At 36.6% G+C, this 22,478-nt stretch overlaps 1 protein-coding gene and 1 pseudogene across 1 annotated transcript in view; one reads left to right on the forward strand and one right to left on the reverse strand.

The window, feature by feature from the left end:
* Positions 1–22,478, reverse strand: part of CDK18 (cyclin dependent kinase 18) — a 455,832-nt gene that overhangs the window by 56,478 nt on the left and 376,876 nt on the right. The window contains exon 12 of the mRNA XM_053706616.1: positions 6,200–6,305. Within this exon, the coding sequence (XP_053562591.1) occupies positions 6,200–6,305 (106 nt within the window). The remainder of the gene's footprint in view (positions 1–6,199; positions 6,306–22,478) is intronic.
* LOC128655174 (uncharacterized) lies at positions 17,409–17,508 on the forward strand (annotated as a pseudogene).

The following is a 22,478-nucleotide window of genomic DNA, read 5'->3' on the forward strand; positions in this document are numbered from 1 at the left end:
TCTGTTCACACAAGCCACATGTTCCGTGTCAGCTTGTCCAATGCCGACGCGCGTTTCACCCGCTGGGTGTGTCGGGCTTCGTCAGGGCGTGATGACGTAGGGAGCATCTCATCTCCCTTTTAAACTATGAAGGATACACGCCCCTGTTGAAATACCTTAAAGCTAAATGGGTAATTAAAAGTAACACGAGTGAACTCGCTATATAAACCTAAATAAAAAAAATGATATATATACAAAGTGAGTCATACTTTGGTCATGTATATTTAAAGGTAAATTAGTGAATATTATCAAGATATGTGTAAGGCATTTGGAGCCCTAAATTTAGAGTAGTCAATTAGAAAAGATATTCTATATTACAAGTATAGAAGACTAATATAGAAAGTTAAGAAAGGATTATAATGATACCCATACCTTATGGAAATACTCAATAGAGTAATTGTAACATTTTAATATGGTAAACACATATCTGATAGCGAGGAATAGGAATAGGGTTATAATGACAACCATGCCTTATAAAAAACAGGCCATATACGCTATTACCTGTTTATCACTCACTTCTGCTGAGCTACCTTCTTTGTTTATTTTATGCGACTTGCTGCTTGCTTACCTACAGACGACTGTACATATTTTGAGATACATTATCACTAACTACTTAGATCCCATCACTATACCTGCCCAGCATTAGGCCTTATCTGATAAGGTGCCGTACGCAGCAGGGTGTAGTAGTTTGATAATTGTTTCTCATAAATATATCTCTACTAATATTTGTATGCACATTGAAAATGCCGTAAATGTACTGCCCTCATTTGAATTGTATTTTGGGGTGCATTGTCAGTATCTACTTAGATCCCATTCTTATACCTGCCCGGCATTTAGCCTTACACTTGAAGGTGCCGTCTGCAGCAGGGTGTAGTAGTCTGACAAAGGCTTCCTAAGAAATATATTAACATTGTTGTTCATACAGTGAGATATTTATGTCTGTTATGACACTAAACAGCAGATTTAATTCTCTGCTGGTATATTGGTATATTTTTCTAACTTTAGGTTAGTTAATGTATCAGGTTCATGCATTCACATTTACCCCTGACCGGTCAGGTTTGTAGATTATTATTTTTGTTCTATTTTTCTTTGTATACACTTTTTGGTCTATTGTATATTGACTTTATTGTATGTATATATCTGAGACAATAAAGTCTTGAAAATTTAGTGCCAAAGATTGTCCTCTCTTTCTGCCACTTAAGCCTTTATTTTGGATACCCTTTATTATACTTTGATGAGCTAAATACATTTCTTTGGAAAAAAGAGTGCTGAAATCCCTGTCTTTTATCCTGATATACTTTGATCAGGATTCTCTTCTTTTAAAATCCATGTAATATATATATATTTTTTTTTTTTGTAAATTATATATCTATACCTATATATCTATATAAATATATACACATTAAAGTTTGTTAGGAGTGTTCCACCTTATGTAATTTAATACAAATAATACCTATATCTAAATATGTGATGTGGTGGAACACTTGCCTGGCCAGACCTGAGAAAGGGGCGTGACTCAGAAACGTGTAGTAGTAACAACAAACAAATACAGGTATGGCCAGGTAAGTGTTCTACAACATTCACTCTCTGAATGTTTTTTACTGTTGGTGTATGTATCAAAAAGACACTGGAAGCTTTTAAAGAAAACTGCATTAGGCTTTACTTGTACAGATGCATCAGCAATATTTGGAACATACCAAAGGACTTGTAAAACTATAGTCAGCACACACAGAGGAGGAAAAACACAATAGAGATTAAAAAAAAACAACTTCCTTCCTGTATAAAAGAATGAACAAGATTACAGATATAAACAATCAGCAATCTAAACTGAACAGCGCCATCTACAGCATCAATGTTGTTCATACATGTGGTATAGTACATGCTGTTGTATTTCCCAACACCCCTTCTCAACGGCATGTACATAATTACACAACATTCAGTTTCTTTTGAAGAAAACAATGCCGTTCCTTTGGCAACGGCTTTGTGAGTGCGTCTGCAGTCATCTCTTCCGATGGGCAGTATTGAATGTCAATAATACCTTGTTCTTTAATCTCAAAGTTCTGGTTTAATATATGAACTATTTGGTCACAGTCCCCTTCTTGTTCAAAACAAGTTATGATGTTATCAACATAAATTAGGATGTATATCCATTTGTTTTCTTGATGCCTTGAATATAGACATGGATCTGCTTTGCTTCTTGAGAATCCTTGTTTCATGAGTACTTCATTCACTTTTTCATTCCACATTCTCGCAGCTTGCTTTAGTCCATAGATGCTCTTTTGAAGTTTGCATACAAGGTTCGGTTCCCTCTCAAATCCAGGTGGCTGTTCCATGTAGAGATCCTCTTTGATGTCTCCATATAGGAAAGCAGTTTTGACGTCCAGGTGCCTCACTTGCATTCCCTTTCCGGCTGCAATGCTAAGGAGCGCTCTGATGGTGGAGTGTTTTACAACTGGAGCAAAAGTTTCATCATAATCTTCTCCAAATTTCTGTGAATATCCCTTTGCAACTAATCTTGCCTTGTATCTGTGGATATTTCCTTCTGCATCGTATTTTACTTTAAAAGTCCATTTGCTTCCTATAGCTTTGCGACCGGGGGGGAGCTCAGTGAGTGTCCAGGTTTTGTTTTCCTGAAGTGATTTTATTTCTTCTTCGGCTGCTTTTCTCCATTGGTTGGCTTCCCTTTTTGGCAATTTTTCAATATCTTCCCAGGATGTTGGTTCGAGTGTTTCATGTGTCTTAGCGATGTATGACAGCTTGCGGGGTGGTATACCTTTCGTCACCCGAGTTGATTTTCTGATTTCTGGTTGTTCAGTGGGTTCTATTGGTTTGTGAGTAGCTGTTTTTTCTATTGTGAGCTCCACTTCTTGCTCTGTCTCCTGTACAGCTTCACTTTGGTCAGCATCTCTTGCTGATTCAGTGGAGAGGTTCTCTTTATGGCTTTCGAGGGACATTTTTTCTGATGTTTGACTTTCATCAAAATAAACACTGCGGCTTATTGTGATCTTGTTGGTCTTTGGATGAAGAATTCTATAGCCTTTACTTTGTTCACTGTAGCCCATAAGAATGCCTTCTATGGCTGTGTTCTCTAATTTGGAGCGTTTCTCACTTGGAACATGGGCATATGCTTTACATCCAAACACTCTAATATGTCCCATACTAGGTTTTGATCCATTCCACATTTCATATGGGGTGCTTTCAATAGTTTTTGATGGTAGCCTGTTCTGTAAGTATGTTGCAGTCATTATTGCTTCACCCCAGTACTGGTTAGGTAAATTGGCGTCTGAAAGCATGCATCTTGCCATTTCTATGAGGGTGCGATTTTTCCTTTCTGCAACACCATTTTGCTCAGGAGTGTATGGTACAGTCGTTTGGTGTATAATGCCTTGTTTCTTCATGTATGACTCCACTTCCTTACTCATATATTCCCCTCCGTTGTCGGTACGTATTGTTCCTGGTTTCCGTTGAAATTTATTGCTGAATGTAGCTATAAATTCTTGAAGTTTCTCTGATGTCTCACTTTTGTGCTTCATCAGATATGTTGTTGTGTACCTGGAATAATCGTCAATGAAAGTCAGTAAATATCTGTTCCCGCCGGGTGTGGGGGTTTTCATTGGTCCACACACATCACTGTGTATGAGTTCCATGGGGTGAGTGGTTTTTCTTTGACTGACTTGTGGAAGTGGGGTACGTGTGGCCTTTGCTTTGATACAACATGTGCACTTCATGAGCATGTCACAAGGCAAAATTATCATGTCTTCTGATAAACCTTCCTTTGCAAGTTCCTTTATGGCCTCTGGGTTTCGATGCCCTAATCGCCTGTGCCACAGGTGGATACATTTGTTGTGTGGATTATGAATGGCTGTTTTGGCTTGCTTCCTTTCAGTGATAAGTTTGTACAGGTGTTCGTTCAATCTTCCTTTTGCTAGGATTTGTTTCCTGTTTCGAATTGTGCATTCATTGCCTTGGAACTGAACTGTGAGTCCATTGTTAGCAAGAGTTTTCACTGATAGGAGGCTTCCTTCTAAACTTGGGACGTACAGAACATTCTTTACTAGAATGCTTTGCTTACCTCCTGATGGTGTGATGCAAGTCAGGAACCCTTGACCATTACCTTCAGCTGTAATACTTTTCCCATTTGCTAGGAAGACTTTATCTTTAGTATTGAAATCAATTTCTGTGAAGAATGTCTCGTCACTTGTCATGTGACTAGTTGCCCCTGAGTCAATGCACCATCCGTGTGGTGTACTATTCTGAGTCACTTTAAAGCTGCCGCTCCATGATGCAGCTGCAGTTTGCTTTGTGGCTGCCTTAGCTCTCTCTCTTGTAGGTGGTTCTAACCTTCGCTGCTCAGCTTTCCAGATTGAGCAGTTCTTTTTCAGGTGACCGACCTTTTTGCAGCGAAAACACACTCTGGTTTCTCTGTTTTGTTTTGTGCCTTCTTGCGCCTTCAGAGCTACCTCTGATCTCTCATTTTCTTCACTATGCATGTTTTCCTTTCTTCTATTATATTCATCAATTAGTTTTCCCTTAGCATATTCTAGTGTTAGTTCTTGTTCAGGTCTGGTTTCTAGAGCATTGATAAGGGCACTATATGACTCTGGAAGGCTGCATAGTAACAATGCTACTATATGATTGTCTTTAATTTCTTCTCCAATTGCACATAGCTGTTCCACAATCTCTAGCATAGCATTCACATGTTCACACATTTCCTGGCCTTTTTCCAGCCTCATCTTATATAGTTTGCGCAGCAAATATAGTTTACTATTTAAGTTTGAACGCTCATGCAGTTTTTGTAGTGCAGTCCACATACCTTTAGCTGTGTTTTCTTTTCTTATGTGAATGAGTTGATCATCCTCCACTAACAGGCTTATAACTGCTTTTGCTTGTCTGTTTTTCTTGTCCCATTCCCCTGGATTATCAGTGGGTCTGTTTGTATCCAGCACCTCCCATAAATCATCTTTGGATAACAGCATTTCAAGCTTAAACTTCCACAGCTGGTAGTTGGTATTATTTAATTTCGCTATTGCATATTTCACATCTGAACCACTTGCCATCTTTCAGTAATTTGGATGCAGCTCTTGTTTCCTCACACAGTATTTGCTTGGATCATAGATGCAACACTTACTGACTTGTAGTTTCTTTTTCTTCAGTGTCTGGGCCCATAACCTGTTGGTGTATGTATCAAAAAGACACTGGAAGCTTTTAAAGAAAACTGCATTAGGCTTTACTTGTACAGATGCATCAGCAATATTTGGAACATACCAAAGGACTTGTAAAACTATAGTCAGCACACACAGAGGAGGAAAAACACAATAGAGATTAAAACAACAACTTCCTTCCTGTATAAAAGAATGAACAAGATTACAGATATAAACAATCAGCAATCTAAACTGAACAGCGCCATCTACAGCATCAATGTTGTTCATACATGTGGTATAGTACATGCTGTTGTATTTCCCAACATTTACAAGTTTTGTTTTATTTGTAAATTTGTTGATTTTATATTTTGCATATATTTTGTTAATCTGTTTAACAGGAATATTATGAAAAAGTGGGGTTGACTGAACAACGACATTCAGTATACACCGTACGCCGTAGCTGACTTATACTAGCATTTTTTTAATGTATATATAGAAACCCTATAATGTGTTTTTAACATTTTTTTATAGTACAATTTGATTTAAAGCCTATATAGATGGTTGCTTGATCATCACAGTGAAGATTATGCACTGCTGCATAGTTTTGTTAACCAAGCGTTCTTTGCACTCAAACATATTATTAGCAGTTATTGTCAGATTTTTTGTAACTTTTGCAAGAACTTTTGATGCACATTGTTTTTCTATTGAGATTTTATGAAAATAAATAATCTTTTTGGGGGCATTTGGGGTATATTTATAAAATTAACCAGAGATCTGATCTTATAAGCGCTAATTACTAATGCAAGGTTGCGGTAACAATAACCAACCACTTGTAATTTGCCCGTTTGCGGGCTCGCAATAAATTAGCGCTCCACTTGTAATCTAGCCCCTAATGTTGCAATTTGGTGCAAGTGTAAACACACTACATAAAAACATAGATGTTCTTCATGAGTTCCTCTGTGACGGATATGTATAAAGTAATGATCTTCTTCAGGCTGCCCATAAGCAGAGTTTCTAACCTTGGAATGTGACTTTTTAATGGCTGAGGTCTGTACTGTGGAAAGCTATATGCTTTGAACTCTTTATTAGAAGATATTCCTGGCCATGTCTCCTCTGTGGCAGTTCCTGAAAAGAGAATGAATAATTGTTATAAACAGTTGTCAATAAAGTTATCAAACAAAAAAACTCACACATTTTTGTTATAAGCATCTCTATCTATCACATTACCAGATACAGCATTGTGCTCAGCTGTACATAATTTTCATGGGTTTTCAAGTAACTTTACTCACCGTTAACACATAGGGGTAGATTAACAAATGGCGGGCGGAAATGATTTGCTGTAGCGAATCATGTCCGCCCGACATCGATAAAATGTATTATTGCACAAGCATTTTTTGTGAAATGCTTGTGCAATGCTGCCCCCTGCACATTCACGGCCAATTGGTCACTAGCAGGGGGTGTCAATCATTCCAATCGGATCGGGATGATTGCAGTCTGCCACCTCAGAGAAAAGGGACGGGTTAAGGAGTAGCAGTTTTACGACCGCTGCTTCTTAACTCCTGATTCTGGTGAGCAGGAAGGCTGCTTAATAAATTGGCCCCTAATACTTTCCTTACCATTTAGATTGTAAACTTGTTTGGACAGTGTCCAATGATCTGTACTAAACTATGTTTACTCTGTAGTGGAAATACCTGGAATATCATCATACGACACTCAGATTTTTATGGAGAATTCTTACAAAGATCATCAGCATGGAAAATAGTGTCTACTACATTTATAATTGCATTAATTATAAGATTATCCCATTATCCCATTATCATATTCTGTGTTTACTGTGTTATATTTCTGTTACTTTCAGTTTTGTTGGATCTTCAGTTACATTGATTATGATTCACCAAAGGTCACTGTAAACATCGAGCTCATGCACCACATCTTACAGTCGTGGTAAATTTATACCAAAATATTGAAACTAATAGATCCATCCCCCATTTAAAATACTTTTATTGGAAGACAAACAATGTAGGCATGAAATCATTAATGCCCTACAAGCTATACAAGTATTAAACAAGCCTTTAAGAAAATAGCAGATATGACAAACATTCAGTCCAAATTTTACCGGTCAACTCTAGCTTTTATAACCCCGGCAGTAGCGGACCTACTGAGGGTCGGCCTTTGGGGTGTGCGACCTGTGCAGTCGCATAGGGCGCAATACCCCAGAGGGTGCTGCCGTGGCGTTCAGGGCTGATCAGGGCCAGCTTAAAGGGACAGTCTAGTATAAATTAAACTTTCATTATTCAGATTGGACTTTTAATTTTTATCAACTTTCCAATTTACTTTTATCATCAAATTTGCTTTTTTCTCTTGGTATTCTTAGTCTAAACATCAACATAGGTAGGCTCATATGCTAATTTCTAAGTCTTTGAGGGCTGCCTCTTATCACAGGCTTTATAAATCTCTTTTCAACACAAAGAGACAGAAAGTACACGTGGGCCATATAGATAACACTGTGTTCAGGCACAGGGGGTTATTTAAGATTTAGCACAACACAATGCTAAATTTAAGACAATAGATAATAAACAGTCACAGTCATGTGATCAGGGGGCTGGAAGAAGGTTCCTAGATACAAGGTAATCACAGAGGTAAAAAGTATATTAATATAACTGTGTTGGTTGTGCAAAACTGGGGAATGGGTAATAAAGGGATTATCTATCTTTTAAAACAATAACAATTCTATGGTAGACTGTCCCTTTAATAATAGAACCAACGGACCCAGGCGGCACTTGACAGGGGGCGGCAGTTCAATCAGTGACTATCAGTATATCACATAGTCAGACTGCTGCTCCTGTGATTGTCTTCTGTCTCCATTAGGGATTGTGATTGACAGTGGGGCAGCAGCATTGAAGTCAGACTGCCGCTCCTAACCACTTGTTTCTGAGACTGTGGGCAGTGGGTGGGATTGACAGCGGGGCAGGAGCGGAATTGGGGGGCCCCACACAGAGATGCTGTAATACGTGTGCACTGTGACTGTCAATTGTATGCACACCCCGAGCACAGTTTCTCTAAAAACGTATTGCTTTAAGCTGACATTGTGCCCCGCCCCCCGATTCTCACAGCACACTTAGCGTGACTTACTATCCTCTCTGCAGTCTGCAGGCTCACAATTCTTCTCTTTACAACTTGGAATGGTCACCATGGTCTGATAGCTCTGTGCTACTAACTGGGGCTGTGTGTGGTCTGGGAAGCACTAGGCAACTTTTCAATCACAGAGCTCAGCTACAGAGAGGGAAAAGCAGTGGTGAGAGAACAGCAGAGATTTAACAGAGGGAAAAAAACGAGTGAAAACTCCTTTCAGTCAGTTTTCTTTTCCTCTGGAATCTCTGCTTTTCCCTCTCTGTAGCTGAGCTCCGTGATTGAAAAACTGCCTAGTGCTTCCCAGACCACACACAGCCAGTAACTAGCACAGAGCAGCAAGCTAAGCTGATGCTTATACTTCAAGACAGTGGCACAAGGATAAAAGACATTCTAATTAACATCTCATATAGCTGGGACATGATAAGAGTACACTTTACACCTTTTCAAGATTGTATGCTCAATTTTTTTATTTTTATATAAAAGAATCATGTTTATTAATTTTCTATTTCCTTAAAGGGACACTGTACCCAATTTTTTTTGTGTGATTCAGATAGAGCATGCAATTTTAAGCAACTTTCTAATGTACTCCTATTATCAAATTTTCTTCATTCTCTTGGTATGTTTATTTGAAAAGCAAGAATTTAAGTTTAGATGCCGGCCCATTTTTGGTGAACAACCTGGGTTGTCCTTGCTGATTGGACAGCACCAATAAACAAATGCTGTCCATGGTTCTGAACCACAAATTTGCTGGCTCCTTAGCTTAGATGCCTTCTGATTTCAACTAAAGATATCAAGAGAACGAAGAAAAATTGATAACAGAAGTAAATTAGAAAGTTGCTTAAAATTGCATGCTCTATCCGAATCATGAAAGAAAAAAAAAATTGGGTTCAGTGTCCCTTTAAGATACAGATAGGGAGCAAAATGTGCAAGCATATAAAAATGTGAACACGAGACACCTTATTTCCAATACTTGATGTTGGGAGTGGGGCTGTTATATGGTATTAGATATTTTAGCATATGGACTGTATAAAACACCAGTAACAGTACACAAGTAAAGCAGCTTCTAAATATAAGTGCTAATGAGCACAACCCTACATATCCTGCTTACACGCCAAATTCAAAATGTCAATAGTTTTTAAAACAGCAATGTAATGTTTTGAGCAGCTTTATTGTAAGGACAAAAATAGGGGGCAGCACAATTGCAAAAAGATGAGCTTCTAAAAATTTTAATTGAACAAATCTCAGTTGCTACCATTTTTTTTTTTCAAAGACTTTTTATTAAGAATCCAAGATACAATAAGATCAACATAGAAAAGTGCAGTAATAACCGTTACAAAATCAATCTTGCATAAAGAGATACATAGTAAAAATCATACATCCTAGATTATTTTTTAACTTTTTTTTTTTTTCATAAAACAATACCAAACTGACAATGACCAAATTAAGGATGCTTATCTTCTTCATTAATAAAAATCTACCTAAAAATGCTATTCATAAACTGCGCTTATGCTTGGATAAAGTCTACCCTCTAACCGGCCCGAAGGCCTCTACACGTCGTCGGGTGGGTTAGGTTGGGGCTCAATAGATTTAGTATAATTTACCCATGTTAGTTGTAATTCTATAAATTGTTCTCTTTTATCATGTAAAAAGGAGCCGTACTCTTCTAGATTGATCAAATCTGTGACCTTGTTGCGCCACATGGCCAGCGAGGGAATCTCTGATGATCTCCAGTTTTGTGCTATCAGGACTTTCAGACTATTCGTCATTATTTTTAGTAGAGGTTTGAGGTGAGGCTGGGGCAGTTTAAATGATTTATTTAACAACCACACGAGGGGGTCTAATGGGATGCTTATTTGAAAGATGTGCTCTATTTCTATAATTACTGTTCGCCACAATGAGTTTATCTGGGAGCACCACCACCACATATGACTCATGCCACTACCAACATGTCCACACCTCCAGCAACGATTACTGGTCTGCAGAAATAGCCTATGGAGTCTCCTAGGGGTCAAGTACCACCCATGTAATATTTTATAATCTACCATTTTTTTTTTAACTTAATTTTTGGTGACAGTACACGGATAGAAACAGTTTAAAACAGACTGAACCATATCTTGCTTTAGAAGCTACACTCTTTTCATATGCAGAATAAGGAATTAATCACATTTTGGAATGGTTCTTTTTGTGGTTCATGCACAGGTCCGTTATTTGAGTAATTAGAAATATTAAAAACATTTACACAAAACAGAATTTATCCACACATGTGGTTTGACTAATCCAATCAAAACACCCCAAAATGATGAAACATTTAAAGGAAGATGAAACCCAAACAACAACTTTCTAATTTACTTCTATTATCTAATTTGTTTCATTCTCTTGGTATCATTTGTTGAAGGAGCAGCAATGCCCTACTGGTTTCTAACTGAACACATGGGTGAGACAATGACAATCGGTATATAAAAGCAGCCACCAATCAGCAGCTAGGTTCTTTGCTGCTCCTGAGCTTACCTAAGATAAAGCTTTCAGCAAAGGATAACAAGAGAAGGAAGAAAATTAAATAATAGAAGTAAATTGGAAAGTTGTTAAAAATAGTTTTCTCTATCTGAATCATGAAAGAACATTTTTGGGTTTCATGTCCCTTTAATGGAGGAGATGGACTGAGGGGAAAACAAAGTGGGGGGGGGGGGAATATATATATTTATCACATTAAAAGAATGAAAGTAAAATACAACAAAATGTTTTAATCAGCAAATGTTTTCAAATATGAAACTGCCACAGAAAGAAAGACATTTTACTAAAGTATAACCACCACTGAGATTTCATGGTCCTTTAAAGGGAAAGAAAAGGATTTCCCGGGGTTATTTGTATTGTTGCATAACGGGCCAGGATTAAGTAGAATTAGTTTTTCCTTAAAAAAGGGAGTGAGGTGCCCAAAAGTATTTCCCACTTTTTTAAATGTATAAGCTGTATATTGGGTGCAACTATCTGTTAAAGATCACTATGCAGATTATAGCCTTATATGTGTGGCCCCTATAGTTTACTCATGACAGCCTAATACCCACATTATATTTGATATCAGACAGAGGCATGGTCTTTGCAGCTCCATGTGCTTTCTGTTTACGGTTTTTGTCCTATAATAGACCAATCCCAGACAACATGAGAGCGTCCTTATTAGACATAGGTTAGGCCAAAGCCTCTTCTATATTTCTTGTATATGCTTGTACAATAAAAACACAGCCTTAATGTTTTACACAGTATAGTTTAGGAATGGACTATGTGAATAATATTCTAGGGATAAATTCTCTGCCCATATTTATAATACCACATCCCCTTACTTGCCCTGTTTTCAAGTTATACCCATTAACACCAAAGAACCCAGTGGGAGCGAAAACCTTATAGGAAAAATTTAACCCACCATTCCCTAGGAATAAATGCACATTATACCACACTAACGTCAGCTTTTTTTTAAAAAAAATTAAACTTGGCGAAATAAGCTGACATACAGTTAGAGTTAAATATATATATATATATATATATATATATATATATATATAGACAGAGAGATAACGAGTGGTGCGCTAACTGTTGCGCACGAGCAATAAGTGGTTTATCGCGACTCTTTACACGGATCAGAAGTAGCATGGTATTACAAGTTTAAACTAAATATGTTCCCTTGAGCGCAATTTAATTTAACGCGCGTCTCAGTTACACTCATAATAACAATATGTATGTATGAAAAATGTATAAGGGCTCAAAGATATGAGGTGTTAGAAAAAAAGGGATGTAAAGGGCTTTAGCATAGAGATACATGCATATACATGTGTGTGTATATATATATATGTACATATGTATTTACAGACACATATACACATACAAACACTTAAATATATATGTATACATGCACTTTGCAGTCAAGTAGCTGAAAACATGTAAAATCATATTTTTTATGCAATATTCACATTTAATAAAGTTTTTAACTGTGTAGTTACTGTAAATATTTTACATTCCAATGTTCCAAGTATTTTTAAATATATATTCCTATATATATCTGTATATATCTATATACTGTGTGTATATGTGTGTATATATATATATATATCTGTATTTATGTATATATATATATATATATATATATATATATAAAAATATATATGTGTGTGTATGTACATATGTATTTACAGATACATATACACATATAAACACTTTAATATATATGTATACAAGCCCTTTGCAGTCAAGTAGCTGAAAACATGTAAAATCATATTTATGCAATATACATATTTAATAAAGTGTTTAACTGTATATTTACTGCAAATATTTTACATTCCAATGTTCCAAGTATTTTTAAATATATATTCCTATATTTATATATATATATATATATATATATATATATATATATATATATATATATATATATATATATATATATATATATAGGTATAGATATATATTTGACCAAAAAAAATAATATATCTATAATAAAAATATGTATTTATGAATAAATAGAACCTATTCTGCCATGTGAAGAATATTGGAATGTGAAATATTATATTTCATGTCGGAACTTTTTGGTTGTTAGTTTTTCCAGTTTTCACACTCCATTGAAGTATATGGGAGGAATACATTAACACGGTCACGATATTTGAAGTTCAGCTTTTTGATTGCGCTGGGTTAACGCGGGTGATTTTTTTTTAACTTGTAATACATGTGCAACCCGATGCGTGCAAAAAACTTACTTCAAGTGGAGTTAACGCGCTAGCACAAACTACCACTCATAATATAGCCCTTATTAAGGGAGCTCATTTATGTCTGTCTGTTTATTTTGTATGCCAATTTTTTGCCTACCATTAAAGGGACAGTCAACGCTAATTAATGATTTAGCCCCCCAAAACTTTACTCACCTTCCTTTTTTACAGATAATGATAGGTTAATTTTATATAATTCATAGTGCAGAATTATGTAACATTATTAATAACATTGACTGTCCCTTTAATAAAAATACACAATAGTGTCTTCTTATATTCATCTGTGAATATTTTAAAGAAACTATAAAACCTACAACAATCTCTGGAGTGTAAAATAGCAGTAGCAAGAGATAATCTTCATCATATTTAAGTACATTATGAATATTTCAACAAAACTAAACTATGTTGACTTTTCTGTTATCCTTAAATAATTTATCTGAGACATAATTATACTGAAAGTAAAACAGATCATTGTATCATTGTGATATTTCGATTTGAAACTATTTATTTATAAGGAAAAATACTTTTATTTTTATTTTCAGAAAGAAAAACAAATCCTTTAGGGAAACAGAAATCTGATGTATCCAGAACACATTTGTCAGCTGATCTGAATGTTGGATGTACATGAATAAACTTGCTGGGACTCTCAAGTGTGTTAGTGATCAAACAAAATCTGGGCTATAAAGAATATATCATTAATTTATCACATATAAAGTCCCTTGGCAATGTCCCAGTGTGCTGCTTCTTGCGAAGATGTAGGAACTGTTTGGAAAGCATTTCATATTGTCAAGGCCATATTAGATTTATAACTTGATCAATTAGCTAGCTTACATTCCAGATATTAACTTAAAGGGACGATCTTTCAACCATTTATTTTGTGATGTTGATCTTTTTTCTTTTATTTATTTTCCCTTAAAGGGACAGTCAACACCAGAATTTTTGTTGTTTAAAAAGAAAGATAATCCCTTTATTACCCATTCCCCAGTTTTGCATAACCAACACAGTTATAATAATACACGTTTTACCTCTGTAATTACCTTGTATCTAAGCTTCTGCTGACTGCCCCCTTATTTCAGTTCTTTAGACAGACATGCAGTTTAGCCAATCAGTGCTCACTCCTAGGTCACTTTACGTGCATGAGCTCAATGTTATCTATATGAAACATGTGAACTAATGCCCTCTAGTGGTCAAAGTGTATTCAGATTAGAGGCAGTCTTCAAGATCTAAGAAATTAGCATATGAACCTCCTAGTTTTAGCTTTCAACTAAGAATACCAAGAGAACAAAGCAAAATTTGTGATAAAAGTAAATTGGGAACTTTAACTTAAAGGGACGATCTTTCAACCATTTATTTTGTGATGTTGATCTTTTTTCTTTTATTTATTTTCCCTTAATTGTTTATTGCTGGTTATGTTTGACAAGGTGGCATGTATTTTTCTCAACTGGATGTAAAAAATTTCCACTTTTAAACCAATAAAAATATTGTTGATTAAAAAAAATATTAAAGGGACATGAAACCCAATTTTTATCTTTCATGATTTAGATAGAGTCGATCATTTTAAACAGCTTTACGGTTTACTTTTATTATATAATGTGCTACTTTTTCTTGGTATCCTTTGTTGAAAACATACCTAGGTAGGCTCAGGAGCAGCAACGCACTACTGAGAACAAGCTGCTAATCACATATATTCCTCTGTTCATTGTCTCACCTGATGTGTTCAGTTAGCTCCCAGCAGTGCATTTCTGCCCCTTTAACAAAGGATACCAAGAAAATGAAAAAAATTGATAATAGAAGTAAATGGTAAAATTGATTAAAATTGTGTTTTCTTTCTGAATCATTAAATAAAAAATTGGAGTTTCATGTCCCTTTAAAGAGATATTCTTTTTTTTTTTTTTAATTTTCATCTTTTATTGAGGAAGTTACAAGGTATACAATTCCAAGCATAAAAAAAAAACAATTTTGATTCCAATTAACATTAAACGTTACAACAATGATGCATTTATACAATCAATTTTACTCAAGATTGGCAAGTATTAGTGGTTTAGATCACGGGTACCAGACATATACTAGTGGAAAGAAACAGATTATTAGTGTACCAAACCATAGGTTGTTATCGCTTCACCTTTATTTGTTATCACCTAGTGTGTAATGTACTAAACACAAAGAAGAGGGGAAATAGGAAAATAACACCATAAAAGGTCATGTTGGTCTGCAAAGTGTGAGACTAGGTGTGCTATGATGAACTATTTAAATATTCCTCCCATAGGAAGAGTATATCATGATATTCTTTTATTCGTTTGTTGTGTGAATAGTGATATTTTTCCAGGTGAAGAGAGTGTGTTACCTTGGTTTTCCATACAGTGAGAGAGGGAAGATTGATCTTTTTCCAGTTTAATGGAATACATTTTTTTGCTGAGTCAATCATGATAGTGAGGAGCGTGCGCTTCAATTTGCATGTGATTTTCGGGAATTTATTAAAAAGGAATATCCATGGTGTTATAGTAAGAGTCATGTTTATTACTTTTTCGATCTCAGATTTAAGGGAGAGCCAAAAAGATTGGACTATTGGACAGGTCCACCATATATGTTTGAAGTTTCCAATTTCTAAGCAGCCTCTCCAACACATTACGGTTGTGCTGGGGAACAATTGGTGTAATCTGGCAGGTGTGTAATACCATCTGCTTAGTAATTTGATGTTCATCTCCATCACCGAGATAGATGAGGAGGCCCTAGTCATTTGTTTAAAGATTATCTGCCATTCAGATTTGTCGAGATTGGTATCAAATTCTGATTCCCATTTAGTCACATATGTGGGAAGTGAGGAGTAAGATAAATTTAATAGTAGTTTGTATGTTAGAGATAAGATTCCCTTATGGGGGTGAGGATAGAAACATATCGTTTCGAAACTTGTGAGTGGTCGTCTCAATTGAGGTTTGAACGGGTGTGTTGACAGATAATGAGTGAGTTGTGCATAGATGAACCAGTTTTGAAATTTTGCCCCTAATACATCACAGATAGTGTGCTGAGATTGCATTTCCCTGTCTTTACATAGAAGAAAATGTGGGTTTGAGTTTCGTATGGAGGTGGCAGAGTGAGAGTGGGGAGTGAGGTTTATTAATGTCGAAAACGGGGAATTTTTCCCTATCGGTGTCAGAGGTGAGAAGGTGGTGGAGAGTGGAGGGTATTTTTTAATCAGTTTGTCCCATTGTTTAAAAGTTTCTTTCACTATCCTAGGTGTTGTGTTTAGGAGTTTTCGGTGTGCTGCTGGAATCCAACAATTGCTACCTAGATTATGGGTGTCGGATAAGGATTGCTCCAACAGAACCCATTCTTTATTAGGTGCTTGCTTGCACCAATCCACTACTCTGGTCAAGAGGGCAGCGTGTCTATAGTTTAAGAGATTCGGGACTCCAACTCCGCCAAGTTCTTTAGGACGGTACAGGGTGTTGGTGGCAATGCGAGGTCGTTTATGTGACCATATAAAGCAGTTTATATATTTTTGTAGGGAATATATCAAGTGGTCTGACAAGGGTACTGTGAGAGTTTGTAGAAAGTATAATATTTTAGGGAGAATGATCATTTTGAAGGCATTAATTTTCCCAAGCCATGAGAGGGGTTTTAGGTTCCAGGAGTTACTTTAAAGAGATATTCTATTCCACAAATGACATGTTTTTATTTGTTAGAAGTATCTATCACAATCCTTTAGAAAAATGTATATAATGATTTCCAAATTAAAAATCACCATTAAAGTCTATGGGGATTTTTGTAGAGAAAATATCAGATACGTTTTTCTAAATAATTGTGATTGACCACTATGTGTTTAACCCTGCAAAGGGGTAAAATGCATAGGTAAAGTCATGTTTGGGAGCTGCATATAATTGCTGGTCCCAAGCAGGACACAACTGGTATGCCAATGGGCAGCAGATGTTGATGTGCTCTGCTTGGGAACTGCAAACAGTACCTGTGTGTTTAAAGGGATGTGAAAGTAAAAAAATAAACTTGCATGATTCAGATAGAGCATGTAATTTGAAGATACTTTTAAATTCACTTCTATTTTCAAATGTGCTTTGTTCTCTTGGTATCCCTTGTTGAAAACAAATTTGCACATACCCTACACTAGTGGGAGCTCTCTGCTGATTGCCTGCACACATTTGTCTCTTTTGATTGGCTAACTAGATGTGCTCAGCTAGCTGCAAGTAGTGCAATGTTATTCCATCAGCAAAGGATAACAAGAAAGTGAAGCAAATATTATAATAGAAGTAAATTGGAAAGTTGTTTGAAATTGTTTGTTCTATCCGAATCATGAAAGAAAATTTTAGGGTTTCCTGTCACTTTAACTGCTTTGGAAGTGCTAACTTTGACAGCACAGATACTAAAACTGGAACAATACATGAAGATTATCATAGTCCCTGTGCAAGGATGTACAATTGTACGTGCATTATTTGTTTGTAAAAGGGATGTTTCTGTACTGTAAAAATATTTTTAACTTTATGCTTGTGAGTTGTGTTTATTAGCCAGTCTGCAATTAGTCCTTCGGGACCAGTAGTACATAGACACATATTTCCTGTTAGCATCAATATAAAACTAAGCAGCTTTAATTTAACGTTTTAAATGCAAAAATATGTTTAATATGTTTAAAAATAGTTTAATAAACCTTTAAGTGTTGTTTATCTTATTTCCTTTGCTTTAGCCAATTAGGAACAGATGAGTGCCTGCATATATTAAAGGGACAGTCTAGTCAAAACTAAACTTTCATGATTCAGATAGGGCATGCAATTTTAAACAATTTTCCAATTTACTTTTATCATCAAATTTGCTTTGTTCCCTTGGTGGTATTTTTGAAAAGCTAATCCTAGCTAGGCTCAAACTGAGTTCTAAACAGTTGAAAACCGCCTCTTAGCTCAGAGTATTTTGAAAGTTTTTCAAAGGTAGACAGTGTTAGTTCATGTGTGTCATATAGATAACATTGTGCTCACTCCTGTGAAGTTATTTAGGAGTCTTCACTGATTGACTACACTGCATGTCTGTCAAACGCACATAGATAAGGAGGCAGTCTGCAGAGGCTTAGATACAAGGTAATCACAGAGGTAAAAAGTATATTAATATAACTTAGTTGGTTATGCAAAAACGGGGAATGGGTAATAAAGGGATTATCTATCTTTTTAAATAAGAAACATTTTGGTGTAGACTGTCCCTTTAAGCAATCTCTATGAAATATGTTGAAAGGTCAGCCTTATGATTCATAGTACTGTATGGACTCCCCCCCCCCCCCCCCCCCCCTCTGAGGGTAGTGGACAAATTACACTTTCAGAGTTAAATTTCAGGAAAAGCAGACAAAATAAATAATGAATCTGCTCTACAATGTCTTTTCCTTGGGAATAATTAAACTTTTTATAGGGCATTACATGTTCTGCTTAAAGGGCCATAACACCCAAATGTTTAAACACTTGGGGCGCGATCCGATATAGATCGTAGTTTGCGGCGCAAGCGAGGGAACCCGCGTCGCCCGCAGTTTCAGCTCGCAACTCGAGCTATCCCATATACTGCGCCGTCAGATGCTAAAGTGCCGTAAGTCGGATAAACCAGCGATGTCCAGAAATCTGCGCAAGTACAAATTTCTGGCGTCGCCAGTGACTTACGGCACGTTAGAAACTGCCGGCGCCTACAAAACCTGACTAAAGTCTAAATCACCCGCACTGTCTAACACGCCTCCCTAACATAGCCCGACACGTCTAACACGCCTCCCTAACATAGCCCGACACGTCTAACCCTCTATCCGCTATCCCCCCTCACTAGCCTCACAATAAAATATGTATTAACCCCTAAACCGCCGCTCCCGGAGCCCGCCGCAACCTAATAAAATTATTAACCCCTAAACCGCCGCCAGCTATATTAAATCTATAACCCCCCGAAAGTGAGCCCCTAACACCGCCGCCATCTACCTTACCTACCCCCTAAAGTGAGCCCCTACCCCGCCGCTATCTATTTTAAAATTATTAACCCCTAATCTAATCCCCCTACCCCGCCGCCATCTATATTAAATTATTTAAACCCTAAAATACTAAACTATTCCTACCACTAAACCTAAGTCTAACCCTACAAATAGCCCTGAAAAGGGCTTTTTGCGTGGCATTGCCCCAAAGTAACAGCTCTTTTGCCAGCCCTTAAAAGGGCTTTTTGCGGGGCATGCCCCAAAGAATTCAGCTCTTTTGCCAGCCCTTAAAAGGGCTTTTGGCAGGGCTTTGTCACAAAGTAAACTGCTCTTTTGCCTACAATCTACATCCCCCTACACCGCGGCCACCTATAATAAATGTATTAACCCCAAATCTAATCCCCCTACACCGCCGCCAGCTATATTAACTATATTAACCCTAATTATATTAGGGTTAATATAGTTATTATATTATATATATTAACTATATTAACCCTAATTATATTAGGGTTAATATAGTTAATATCGTTATTATATTATATATATATATATATATATATATATATATATATATATATATATATATATAAAGTATAATAACCCTATCTAACTCTAACATCCCTAACTAAACTCTTATTAAAATAAATCTAATATTAATATTATTAATTAAAATATTCCTATTTAAATCTAAATATTTACCTATAAAATAAACCCTAAGATAGCTACTATATAATTAATAATTACATTATAGCTATGTTAGGGTTTATATTTATTTTACAGGTAAATTGTTAATTATTTTAACTAGGTATAATAGCTATTAAATAGTTATTAACTATTTAATAGCTACCTAGTTAAAATAATTACCCAATTACCTGTAAAATAAATCCTAACCTAAGTTACAAATACACCTACACTATCAATAAATTAAATAAACTACAAATATCTATCTAAAAATACAATTAAATAAACTAAACTAAATTACAAAAAAAAACAAACACTAAATTACAAAAAATAAAAAAAAGATTACAAGATTTTTAAGCTAATTACACCTATTCTAAGCCCCCTAATAAAATAATAAAGCCCCCCAAAATAAAAAAATTCCCTACCCTATTCTAAATTAAAAAAAAGTTCAAAGCTCTTTTACCTTACCAGCCCTTAAAAGGGCCTTTTGTGGGGGCATGCCCCAAAGAAAACTTCTCTTTTGCCTGCAAAAAAATACACAATACCACCCCCCAACATTACAACCCACAACCCACATACCCCTAATCTAACCCAAACCCCCCTTAAATAAACCTAACACTACCCCCCTGAAGATCTCCCTACCTTGTATTCACCCAGCCGGGCTGAACTCCTCATCCGATCTGGGCGATGTGTTCCAGCAAGCGGCAGTGAAGTCTTCTTCCATCCGGGCGATGTGTTCCAGCAAGTGGCAGAGAGTCTTCTTCCATCGGCGATGTCTTCAAGCAAATCGTCATCTTCAATCTTCTTTCTTTGCTCCTCCACCGCGGAGCATCCTTCCGGCACGACGACTTCCCGACGAATGAGGTTCCTTTAAATGACGTCATCCAAGATGGCGTCCGTCGAATTCCGATTGGCTGATAGGATTCTATCAGCCAATCGGAATTAAGGTAGAAAAATCTGATTGGCTGATTGAATCAGCCAATCAGATTCAAGTTCAATCCAATTTAGATTTTCCTCTCAGGTGCCTGTAGGCACAAAAACCTGAAGCGCCCCCCCCCCCACCGGGTCCCCCTCACAAAAATAAAAGTGAAAAAAACTGAGGATTTTTTTTTTATAACAATGCTACAAATAATGTTGCAAAATGCTGCTGCCATACAATACTAAAGACACGTGCCCACTCCTGAGCCTAGTCTACCGAGTTTTACTCTTCAATAAAAGATACCAAGAGAACAAAGCAAATTTGAAAACAGAAGTAAATCATGAAAGTTTAATTTTGACTTCAACTTTCCAATTTACATCTATTATCAATTTTGCTTAATTTTCTTGGTATCCTTTATTGAAGGAGCAGCACTGCATTACTGGGAATTAGCTAAATGCATCAGTAAGCCAGTTACAATAGGCATATATGCGCAGCCACCAATTAGCAGCTAGGTCCCAGCTCATGAGCCTACCTGGGTATTCTTTTCAACAAAGGGTACCAAGCAACAAAGCAAATTAGATAATAGAAGTGACACACAGGGACAGGACAGGTCAGGTGTCTTATTTGTGGGGACTAGCTACATTTTCTCCCCCAGCTTCCCAGGCACTTAGCCAAGTTCTGGTGGATTCTCTGTGTAACTGGTTTGTTAAAGGACCAGTCAACAACACATTAGATTTGCATAATCAACAAATGCAAGATAACAAGACAATGCAATAGCACTTAGTCTGAACTTCAAATAAGTAGTAGATTTTTTTATAACAAATTTCAGTTATGTATATTTCCACTCCCCTTGTACCATGTGATAGCAATCAGCCAATCACAAATGCATATACGTATAGTCTGTGAATTCTTGCACATGCTCAGTAGGATCTGGTGACTCAAAAATTGTAAATATAAAAGACTATGCACATTTTTTTTAATGGAAGTAAATTGGAAAGTTGTTTAAAATTACATGCTGTATCTGAATCATGAAAATTTAATTTAACCTGAGTGTCCCTTTAATGTTTTCCTTTGTTCCTGTGCTCATGTCACACTGGGGAAGAAGTGATCCTGAAAGGAAGCTCAAGCTTTTTGTATTAGGCACGTGACATATATTCTGCAATACTGCAGTTACGATGTTCCCAACTTCCCTATATGATATTTGTACCCAGTATCCACAAGAGGGATAGATCATAATGTAGGAGTTGCTAATTCAAGTTCTTACAGGTGAGCTTGGCTTAGATCATAAAACAGAGCTAATAGCTTATCTCCCAGTCCCCCTAGGTCCCAGGAAGTTCCGGTCCCTCATCTCGGCCCCTCCCCTTCCATGCTATCCGGTCCGGTGCTAGTGATCTGATCTCCTCACACCGCATGCGATGATGCGATCCAAACAGACAGCTCCTGAAAAAAATATTAAAAACGTCAACTAACTGATGACTGCATAAAACACTGCTGATTTCTGGTGATGTGCATATATAAGCCGCTTATATATGCACATCACCAGATATCAGCAGTGTGTTATGCAGTGAGTTGATGTTTTTTAATATAAAGAGCTGTCTGTTAGGATTGCATCATTGCATGGGGTATGGGGAGATCACTAGCACCGGACCGGATAGCATGGAAGGGGAGGGGCCGAGGTGAGGGACCGGAGTAAGTAACTTGCTGGGACCCAAGGGGAGAAACAACCTCCGGACACATTTAATCCTTCCATATACATGCCGATACCTTAAAGTGAAGGTAAACTTTGGTGAATGAAAGTCTATTTTTTTAAAAATACTATTAAAAACAGGAAATCCTCTCTTCACACGTCAGCAATGACTAATCCGGCTTCATCCAATCATGGCTTC

This window comes from Bombina bombina, chromosome 3 (genome assembly GCF_027579735.1).
Source record: "Bombina bombina isolate aBomBom1 chromosome 3, aBomBom1.pri, whole genome shotgun sequence".
Lineage (NCBI taxonomy): Eukaryota > Metazoa > Chordata > Amphibia > Anura > Bombinatoridae > Bombina > Bombina bombina.